General features: G+C 50.5%; 4 protein-coding genes across 4 annotated transcripts; 2 read left to right on the top strand and 2 right to left on the bottom strand.

Moving 5' to 3' along the window:
* Positions 1-2,274: 2,274 nt before the first annotated feature.
* On the top strand, positions 2,275-3,379 carry P152DRAFT_447203 (uncharacterized protein; the record flags this gene model as incomplete). The annotated part of the gene is made up of 4 exons (XM_033677973.1): positions 2,275-2,469; positions 2,580-2,873; positions 2,946-3,152; positions 3,227-3,379. 4 exons carry the CDS (start codon positions 2,275-2,277, stop codon positions 3,377-3,379), a joined length of 849 nt encoding a protein of 282 aa, XP_033536546.1.
* A 910-nt stretch (positions 3,380-4,289) lies between these two features.
* Positions 4,290-6,252, top strand: P152DRAFT_237870 (MFS transporter, MCP family, solute carrier family 16, member 10). Its single transcript, XM_033674604.1, has 2 exons — positions 4,290-5,621; positions 5,682-6,252. Exons 1-2 carry the CDS (start codon positions 4,659-4,661, stop codon positions 6,192-6,194), a joined length of 1,476 nt encoding a protein of 491 aa, XP_033536545.1. The 5' UTR covers positions 4,290-4,658; the 3' UTR covers positions 6,195-6,252.
* Positions 6,253-6,310: 58 nt separating this feature from the next.
* On the bottom strand, positions 6,311-7,805 carry P152DRAFT_391617 (S-adenosyl-L-methionine-dependent methyltransferase; the record flags this gene model as incomplete). Its single annotated transcript, XM_033676105.1, has 5 exons — positions 6,311-6,921; positions 6,969-7,142; positions 7,194-7,467; positions 7,518-7,655; positions 7,704-7,805. The coding sequence occupies 5 exons, from the start codon at positions 7,803-7,805 to the stop codon at positions 6,311-6,313; spliced, it is 1,299 nt and encodes a 432-aa protein (XP_033536544.1).
* Positions 7,806-8,927: 1,122 nt separating this feature from the next.
* P152DRAFT_455956 (uncharacterized protein) lies at positions 8,928-9,605 on the bottom strand. The gene has a single exon (XM_033678898.1). It carries the CDS (start codon positions 9,576-9,578, stop codon positions 9,159-9,161), a length of 420 nt encoding a protein of 139 aa, XP_033536543.1. The 5' UTR covers positions 9,579-9,605; the 3' UTR covers positions 8,928-9,158.
* Between the last annotated feature and the right edge of the window lie 898 nt (positions 9,606-10,503).

The raw sequence follows: 10,503 nt of genomic DNA, 5'->3' as shown, positions 1-10,503 counted from the left end.
CCAATCTCCATCCTTTACGGCTCAGCGAGCCGCCCAGCCCTAATTAAGTTATGATCGCTATGAATATGATGTTTATTACCGGGCCTAGGCCCCGCTTAATCAAATCCTGAATTCTTGTTGTTTCCAGCATCTGACCGCCTGCGGTTTGCGTTCACCCCACCGTTCAGTGCCCACCCTCCGGCCACCAGACCCGCCCTGCAGCAGAGCCCCAGCGTGAAGGGTGTCTACTCTCTAGCCTCTCCTCTTTAAAAAGTTGAGAGCGACGCTTAATATGCCTTATAGTTGCATGCGGCATGAGGCCATAATAGACAAGTCACAAATCCATGGTTTGACCGTTTGACCCACTCTTACTATGTAGAGGGCAGAGCTGGAGCAGTTGAGCTGGCTTGCCTGGCTCTCACATTTTACCAGCTCAAGCAATATGTGCCTTGTCTGCTCTTGTCTTCCCACCTTCACAAACCCCTTACCTAATGTCGCCGCACCGAGGAGGTGTTATTACATAGTACGTCGTCGATCCGATCTATCATTTACCTATATAGTATTCATTTGCCTCCCATCGTCCCACCAAGACAATCATCGCCTTCCTCAATCGACGAGCAGGGATAGACAGGTCATCCCGACGATCGTCTGAGATGCAAACAGGAATGAGGAAGCTGAGGAAGCTCTATCCCTCCCGGGTCCCCATCTTTCCCCTCCACTTCTCAACTGATCCGATTGAAGCTCCCTGTGCCCCCTCAAAATTTGCCGCTGCCAGGTAGCAACACCTTGCAAATTGCAAGCATGCAGCCGTCCTGCCCGTCCAGTGAGACCACGTCTGCCCAAAGCTGGGGCCAATGGGCACATTGGGCTTAGGGCTTGGCTTGGAATCATTTTCTTCGGAATTCATATGCATTCCTGTTTCCTGTGTCATGTCTAATAGCCGATTCTAGTCCTTGGAGTCTTGGAATGATTCGAACGGGCAGAAGCATGGGATGAGCCACGGTGCACAGGTCCACCTTCAATCTAATGCTTGTTGCCACTTGCCAGACTGAATATAATTCCCGCTTGAGTGCCGACCAGGAGTCCATACCGACGACGGAATACCCAGTCGCTCTCACAGCGGCCAGACCGTTGCCAATTGCGACGGGATCATGGGAGCTCAGGGTTGGCAACTGGGAGAGGCGAAAAAAACAAATGGACAGAATACGGCCCGTGCCCCGTATCAGTTTTTCATTTATTCATTAGCGTTCCATGTGGGCGGTTATCGGAAGTACGTACTGATAGGCTAGTGCTCTCGGCACGTGCCATTAGCGGGCCATTCCTAATTCCTTATCATCAATACGTAGTATCAATGCGGGGAAGATCACGTGGAGGCTTGGAGCTGGTTGTCGGCAATCTATCACGTGATGTTGGGTCAGTCCCTCATGGCCTCATCCGATCTGCCTTTCAGGCTGTAAGGCATCTTAATTTCCGCCTTAGATCTAGTTAGTTATAGATATTTCATCGCCTCAATTGCTCCTCAGGACCCACCTGGATATTCTCTACTCTACATATGGCGCACCTGCGACCATAGTATCTTGAAAAGAGGCCACACCTCGATACGTGTATCAGTGAAATTGTGGGCATGAATGTTCTCTGCGGCCCCCTTGGTCGCGACTGATACCACTCAGTTCAGACACAGCATTTCCCCTCTTAACCCGCCAGCCATAAACGCCACTTCTTGAGATTTGCTGTGTTTCAAGAGATAGGGAGTGACATACTGCTCATCTTCAATGGATAGCACATTTCAGGGTTTTCAGCAGGATGCTTCAGGTCCGATTTCGCTCCAATTCTCGATCATGAGTGTCGTACCGAAGGAATTGTTTCGCCCCAGTCTACTGTTCAATGTTCATGTTGGAGCTCAATCTTTCCATTCATCCCTTTCTTCATAGTCAGGCTGGTCCATGACATTTACATCTGGTCCCTATCGATATGGCAGGGTGGTGGCATGTGATTAGATCCGCCCGGTGAATGGGAGTCTCACAAGATGGTGCCATTCCAGTGCCGATGATAGAGAAATAAGTTTCCTGTGGGGATGCGGTGACAAAGTAAGCATTGATACTGATTTCTCTATCATGATGAAACCCGAAATCGAATCCATCAATTATCACTCTTCGCCTTCCAAACATCCTCCTTCCCGCAGCTTTTTTACTGGCGTTTTAATTCGACACAACACCTGGTACAAGCCACGTTGAAGATCATTGAATATCCAGTTGGCGAAACCCTCAAATACCTACCAACTCAGCGAGCTCAATCATGCGGTTTCTCCGAATTCTCCCAGTTCTCCTCTCCGCGGTGGTGTTCGCGGTACCCGTCGACGACACTAAAGGAGGTATTCTCAACCCCGCCTGGGAACCTCTGGGGCTTCAGCCAGGTGCCTTGGAACGTCGTGACTATCCTCACCCAATATACTGCAAGAAATGCGACGATGCATATTACAAATGTTGGGAAGTAAGTTAAAGATATCCAGCGTTTGAACACCATGAACCCAGTGTTCTGGGCGTTTTCTCCATATATCCCTATTCATTAACCGGGAGCACGATTGCTGACCGCTTCAACAGCGGTGGCGTGACTCCCTGATCTGCTCCGGATATGCATGTCAGTCTGACAAGGAGATCTGTGGAAAACAGCGCTATGGTTGTGGATATTCCTGGGCGTGCCGGGAAACGGAGGAAGGAAATCAAGGCACACGGGCTATCCAAGAGGCTCACGAGAAGCGATCTCTCAACCCAAGCCCCACTGACTCCGATGCCTCCGATGCCTCTATGGGAACCTCTACCGTCAGTGCCGCGGAGCCTCGAGTTGATCGCGCCCTTTGCGGAATGTGCGATGAGGTCTACAAGGCTTGCTTTGCCGTAAGTCCTTCCTCCACCCCTCAGAAGAATTCCGAGTGGGAGGATCACTAATGTTGTATAATGTTCCAACAGAAAAGTAGCAGTTCCTATGAATACTCTAAAAAGGCATGCTTTTCTTCTCCGTACTCTTCAGACACGCATCACACATGCGGATACGAGGGGGCCTACATTCTGCACAGCATCCCGGACACTGTCAAGCGAGCAGAAGTAGCAGCTCCACCACCGGATGAGCCAGAATATTGCAAAATCTGCAATGTCCTTCATGAGGGTTGCATGCGCGTAAGTTACCTCTCGTGTTGCCGTCGTACCCTATCCCTTCCGGATGATTCTCGAGCTAACCTCTTCCTTCATAGAAAGGTGGTGACGATTTAGGCTGCACCCAATTCGTATGCAGTGCGGTAATATGGTGTCGAATCTCGGCATTTCGCTGCTTCACGAGCATTATGTGTCAGGTGCCGTTCAACCCGACGCATATTCCGGATTCCACGCTGGACGCTCCACGCTAATCACACCGCAATATCGAAGCTCGGTAGGAAGATCTTGTATTCAAGGGCTCCCCATACGTAAGTGCTTCACCTTTTCTTTCTGAAGCCGGCCATATCATCTCTCGAACGAACCGCATCAGACGGAGGTGTGCGGTCGATTCGCTTGCAGGTCGCATCGCTTACTGGTGGCATCAAGACTACAGTGACTATAAATGCTATCAGAAACGGGTTTGCTAGAGACTACAGCCATTGATTCATTGTCCCCGTTGTAACTGGCCTCTGTTTATTCCTTTCGAGTCCAGGAGGCTGGATTCTGATCCTCAAAACTGCAACTGTCCTTTCCATAGTGCAATAGTAAATAGTAATGCTACGATAAGGTATTCGGGAGCTATGGGATACGAAACTACGCAATGATCCTCTTAAACACGGGACTGTAACATTTCCGCCGTGTTTCATTGACTTTGGGACGAGTGGGTGAGTCTGTAATCGGATCATAATATCATTCGTGGGGTATCTTAGGCATAGGAGGTAGGGCGCAACTATTGCCTGATCCAGTATCATAACCGTTTCCCCTGGCCATATCTCCAATTTCCAAAGTCCAATCTCCGCAAACTTTCAATATACCTCCAGCATTTCAGATGTTGAGCTTCGAGATACAGTTATACATGCATAATCCAACCACCACCGTAGTCCAATACTGTGGATGGTGATTTGCCACCTATGGAACGGGCCGTGTCACTTCGGTTCGCTGTACAGACGTACCGGGTAAATACCGAATATTCGATGCAACCGAGATCTATCCACCTCCACCAGCTCCTCAACCTCCCAAACTCCAGGCGGGATACTAGGATGGCAAGCACCCGTCCACACATTGTCCGCCCATTGTTCCCTCGTCGTTGACGTGAAATGTCTCCGCATCTCGTACGACATTCGAGATCAACCTGCAGCAGTATAGTATGTAGGGCGCAATCGAGGCAGCTCGATTAATGGTGGGGAAAAACATCCACCCCAGGGAAAGGGATCCGCGATAGCCAGAGTCCGGTCGGTTGTAAGCCCGTCCCCCACATCATCCGGAAACCCGGCAGCTAAGGGTAAACTACTGTGAGGAACCATCGTCGGGTGGTTTCAGATCATGATGTTGAGTCGTTATCTCTTTGGTTTGGATCCATGGTTGATACTTTCAGCTTCGTCCGTTCTCTTCAATCTCCCCACAACCCTTCTCAACGATCTTAGAATCTAAGCGAGCGTCGGTTCTTTCATCAACCAGGTATTCTGTCTCCATGTCATATATAACAGCATCATGTCTGAGTCACATCAATATATCGAGAAATTCAACCAATCCGGCTCTAGCGCCAGCAACATCGGCGGTATTGGTGAAGATGAAGAGAAAAGAGCAGGATTCCCAAGCAAAGTACCGATAGAACATGACCGTTCGACCTCAAACGATATCTCTGTCGCCGCCTCTCAAGAGCATGACCGTCCCATCTGCGAAGAATCGAGCCCGAAAGGACCGTCATTCCTCGATCGCATTACCACCCACCTTACAGCCACCTCCCTTCCACCGCCCGGGCCCCCTCCCGATGGCGGTTTCCACGCATGGCTCCAGGTTGCTCTGGGCTGGCTGGTCATCATGTCGACCTGGGGCCTCGTGAACAGCTTCGGCGTCTTCCAAACCTACTACAGCACCGTTCTCATGCCGCAGTTCTCTGATTCGGAGATCTCCTGGATCGGCAGCACGCAAACGTTCTTCATGTTCTTTTTAGGCACGTTTTCGGGACGCGCACTGGACTACGGACTCTTTGTCCCCGCCTTTGCGCTAGGGATTGTGCTAATGGTCCTAGGGATGTTCCTCATGAGTATCAGCCACAACTATTGGCAGCTGTTCCTCACGCAAGGAGTCTTGACGGGGGCGGGAGGTGGGATATTCTTCACTCCGACCGTGGGGCTGGTAGGAACCTATTTTGACAAACATAGAGGATTGGCGCTTGGGATGGCCACGACGGGCAATGCAATCGGGGGATTAATTTATCCCCTTATTGTCAGACAGTTGCTTCCAAAGGCTGGATTTGCTTGGACAATGAGAGTGCTTGCCTTCGTGAATCTGGGCTGCTTACTGGTGGTTTTGGCATTCATGAGACCTCGTCTACCTCCTCGAAAAGCTGGTCCGATTATTGAGCTGAGTTCGTTAAAAGATGTGCCCTTCGTGTTATTCGTCCTGGGAATCTGTTTCACGCTCTCGTCTAATTACTTCGTATTTTATTATGTAAGACAATCCATCGACCCTGCGAACCCGAAGTTGAAATTGCTAACCGCTGTCATTCAGATCGCATCCTACGGGCGTGCAGTCATCGGCCTCTCCTATACCGATTCTCTCAACCTCATTCTCGTCCTCAACGGTGTCGGCGTCCCCGCTCGTCTCCTTCCCGGACTGATCGCCGACAGATACTTTGGCGTGCTGAACACCTTCGCCCCGATCGTGTTTGTGGTCGCCGTCGTCTCTTTCTGCTGGCTGAGCATCACCTCGATCGGAGGATTTTATGCGTTCGTGGCGGCGTACGGGATATGTGCAGCGTCATTCCAAAGTCTCTTTCCGACAGTGATTGCAAGCTTGACTCCTGATCTTAGTAAATTAGGCACCAGACTTGGAATGGCGTTTACGGTGTTGAGCTTTGCAAGCTTATTGGGCGCTCCAATAGGGGGTGCACTTCTGACTGCGGATGACGGAGGATACAGATGGGCGCAGGTTTGGGCAGGCCTGTCGACATTCGTTGGAGCCTGTCTTATTGTTTCAGCAAGGATATGGCGATACGGATGGGCACTGAAGGTAAAATGCTAATTAGCAGCACATTTAGGGTCAAAAAAGCTGCATTTAGGAGGAGCAATGCAAAATCCGCGATATAAGTATAGACCTCATCTAGCACTGGCTCTAGCCTTCCCTATTCTATCTATGGTCTAATTGGTGGGGGTGTCATGGACCTCATCAGGGGCCCAAATGGCCTCCAGCATAGTGTAAGGTCCTGGTCCAACTCTATATGCACCAACCCATTTGAATCTCGGGTCCGCCAAGGCGAACATTTTCTTCGTATCCTCCAGTGACCTTTCCCGTGCGTTGAAAAGTTGCATCATGATTAAATCCAGAGTCAAAACCTCATGATATTCCACATCAGGGACCTCCCCTCTCTCCGGAATCACTCGATCGATGACGATGATCCTCGCCCCAGGCTCCAGAGCGGGGATTAACTGCTGCAAAATCTGGACACAGTACTTGTCGCTCCAGTTGTGGAGGATTTGCATCAACATGTAAGCGACTGCCCCTTTGACCGGCTGCGGTGCGAAGAAGTTGTGCTGCTGATACTGCACCTTCGACTTCAATGCTTGTGGAACCGCCTTTTCTTGAACCTCCTTGGGCATTTGTTGCAAGTCCTGTATAATGAAATCCAGGTGTGGGTGTGACTCTCCGATAGCGACGCTGATATGGCCATTCCCGCCGCCAATATCAACCACAGTGCCGGATTTGAGGTCTTGCCATGGGTAAGCTGAGCCTACAAGCGTAGCCGCACGAACTCCGTCTCGAGATGACTCTGGTCTGTATTAGCAGCTGCAATTGAACTACTTGAAGGCTGAGTCGTACGGGCCATCAATCCGGCAAATCGACGCATGCGCTCGGGATGATCCCGCAGATACGCATACATCGGCTTATCGGTATCCCAGGCAAGACTAAAACCGCAGTGGTTCATCTCTTCTGATTGAGGCCACTTCTTGAACGCGTCCAGAACTTTGGAAGCTATAATCCAAGTGAGTAATAGGTAACGCGGCTGTCAAGTGGTGCTCTCACATGCAGGACGGAGGTCTTCAATGCATGTTCCAACGAAATCATACAAGGTTGGGTCATCCAACAATGCACGCGAATCCACGGTATGGGCAATGGAACCCTTCTTCGGTTCATAAAACATGTGATATGTCATGGCGTGGCGAAGAAGGCGCACCAGTTTGCTCTCCTCGACTCCGACCTTCTTGGATAGATCCGTGAAGGATATCGACTGGTCCACTGGGACATTCTGTGGAATCCTATATCTGTAGACGGCCTGGAGGCTGAGTTCATTTAGGTACTAAGGTATATCAGCACCGTCGGTCAATACACTCTCACTGTGATGCGCACTGTGAAGGATGTGGTATGTTGGATCCGGCCAAATGGACCAGCTCCCCCGCGGACCAGAGAATTGAGTAGGTTTGTTCCATCTATGATCTCCTTGCGCACCGAGTCGACGGGTTCGGGTAGTCTTTGCATTGTATCATTCTGCTCACAGTCAATCCTCGTCCTTTCGCAAAGGAGAGGCTTTCATACTTGAAAGGTAGGACTGGCCGCGACCGACGCTTCCAGAGATTTGGCATTCGTTAAGATTCGTTTTGCTAGCTGAACCAACGTCGGCACCCGCTGAAAAGCCATAATGCTTCAATTGAACCGCTAAAGTGTATTTCCAAGCGCTTTTGCATGGCCTCAACTCCGCTGGGTTTCAAGGTACTAATATACGCAATGTGAGGGACTGGCTGGGACTCAGAATTTCCCCCAGGCGATCAGCCACCAGGCACTAATGCATGGACAGCACAATATATGTTGCTCTTTACCTTTCATGAAAGACATAACTAAGCAGTTGGGACAGGATGATAAGGTGCCGTAAAGTCAAACGCTACTTGTTGGCCTGCATGGTTCCTGGGCACCGCAGCAGTCAGCAGTAAGCATGGCAATGAAACTGCGGCAACATCGCTTCGGCATGATCCCTAGGGTTTAGAGGATGTGCATCGCAGGTCCAAGTCTCCACCCTCCAAGGACCAAGGAACCAGACGGCAGCACAGGCCAAAACGCGTATCTAATGGGCAGGCGTACAACTCGGCTCGGGGCGTTTCGGTAATCCTAACTCCGGAATACGGTAGCGCTAGATATTCCTCGATTAGTTCGATGGCAATAGTGAGGCCGGAGGGTGTGATAGAGATTCCTGGTTCTCGCGTGTGTGGGAACTAGGAAACGGTGCGGGGGACAGGACAGAGAGCAGCTAAGTTGGTTTTGACGCCCCTCAGCTCCCGACAGCTTTCACGACTACATCTTGCGTACCTTAGGTAGTACTTTTGCTTCCTTACTCAACAACGGTCATTCTATCATTTTGTCGTACTCCTTAAGTAGGATATAGGAATGAAGTTCTGTCCCGCAATGTTTGATACGGCTTTCATTGAACACCCATGTATCTCGGATGAATGTCATACCTGAGAATGTCCATACGCAAAAGTATCTGTCTCTTCCTCATCCTACTGTCATTCCCGTCGTAAAGTCTTTAATTATAGTCTATCTTCATCAGCAATTGCGTCAGATATATTTGTGATTTAGGCCTCCTTAACTGGACACCTCACTGCACACGGACTGTATGGGACTCCAGGTCGTGTGCATCGACAAATCTGCAAAGTTCGCAATACTCAGCTTTCACCGACTTTTGCTGTCATATTCGCGCCTCTCTCTTGTCTTTGCTATACTGGGCGAGTCTGTTGGCGATGTCACAGGAGAGGAAACACAAGATGCTCCTCCTCGAAATAAGAACATGGATATCACGTTGTTACTGCAGCCTAACACTCCCCAACCCTCATTCTGTTTGTGAGCATCATATGATTCGTGAGGATCATGCAAACACAGAGCATGCCCTAACGGCACACTTGAATAGACACCTTCCTCTTCCTCGTCAACCTCTCCTCCCTCCTCTCTTCCTCACTATATCTCTTAGTTGGTCTAACCTCGTCCTCCTCGTTGGACCTGTCATCTCCCACCACCTCTGCAAACACGTTCCACAAACGCGGACATAACAGAACGTGCAGTAATGTCTCTCATCACACCCGCTGGCCCCATCTCGCTCCTCTTCCCCGAAGCACAGCATGCACTCCACCTCGGCCCCCGGTGGTGATGGGCAGAAGTACCGGTGCCGGTGGAAGCAGTGCCGTTGCGGTTCGAGGAGGTAGGGAGTGTTGCTATCCCTGGGTCGGGGACGGAGTAAGAGGTCGATTGTGGGGGAAGAGGGGGGGTTGTGCTCGCTGGCCATGGTGTTGTCAACGGAAGTGGCGGCGGCTGCGATAGGCGACGTGGAAGGGGAGGGGAAGGGCGCAGTACTCGGTGTGGCTGCCGGTGCTGGCGCTTCGAGACTGGTGTGGTTCTCGCCTGAACTTCCTTCAACAGAAGCATGGACGGGTATAAGGTTGTCGCTCTCCGTGGCGGATGAGGGGGTGGGCGGGGCGGGGATGGTAATGAGGGGGGTGGGGGTGGTGGTGCCCTCAGTGTCCCGGACGGGCCGGCGGTCAACGCTCTGTTCTCGGCCTTCGTGCTGGCTTGAGTTCCGGCGCTTTCTCGATATCTTTGAAATTTCAGACCCCATTATTGATGTGGTCGGCCTGGATGCCTCGGCCAAAGGTGCTTCTGATGGCGGTGTGGAGGATTGGCTGTTGACCACTGTTGAGGTTCCGAAAGACTCGATGATGCTCTCGCTATCTGAGTTGTGTGAATGCGACGAAGAAGCAGAAGATCCATTTGAAGCTTGGAGCTTAAGTACGGGTGGTTTTCTAGGACGCGATATACATTTCGGTCGGAACAGCAGTGCCTGTTTGGATGCATGTTCATTCACTGGATTGAACACTTCAGTCAGTATTGTCGTAATAGACTCGTAAGCCATCTCAATAATCTATGACAAGGCATCCATCAATAATTGACCAGAGCGAGCTGATAATAGATGTGGAGGGGGCTGGCCAGAAATCGAAAGGACTCCATTCACTATCTCAATCCCTTGAAATCCACAAACATAACGGGAATCAAGTCAGGTTGAGTATGAACCTGACTCCTCGGACCTAGACATGGCCAGGTTCATACAATATGAATCGTAGATTCAACATAGAGGAACTGAGAAAGCATGATATATGGTCATACCTCGTAGTTGTAGACTCTCCATGAACAATGGCATCTCACCCTCCATTTTCAACGACTGCCCTCCAAGGTCCTGTGGAACCGTTTCGTACGATGGCTCATCTTCCCGTAATGTGTCGTATCCTATATAGTTTTCAAGCAGACTGCTGACAACATCTCTTGTTGGACTCTTTCGAGTGTCCATTGTCATGAC

Source organism: Eremomyces bilateralis, assembly GCF_010015585.1.
Source record: "Eremomyces bilateralis CBS 781.70 unplaced genomic scaffold P152scaffold_4, whole genome shotgun sequence".
Taxonomy (NCBI): Eukaryota; Fungi; Ascomycota; class Dothideomycetes; order Eremomycetales; family Eremomycetaceae; genus Eremomyces; species Eremomyces bilateralis.
The sequence above is the reverse complement of the archived record's forward strand: the minus strand, read 5'-3'. Positions and strand labels throughout refer to the sequence as shown.

Coding starts and splice junctions, on each gene's coding strand:
- P152DRAFT_455956 (XM_033678898.1), bottom strand. CDS start 9,578: ATGCTTCTGTTGAAGGAAGTTCAGGCGAGAACCACACCAGTCTCGAAG.
- P152DRAFT_237870 (XM_033674604.1), top strand. CDS start 4,659: ATGTCTGAGTCACATCAATATATCGAGAAATTCAACCAATCCGGCTCT. Junction 5,622..5,681: donor ATTACTTCGTATTTTATTAT/GTAAGACAATCC, acceptor GCTGTCATTCAG/ATCGCATCCTACGGGCGTGC.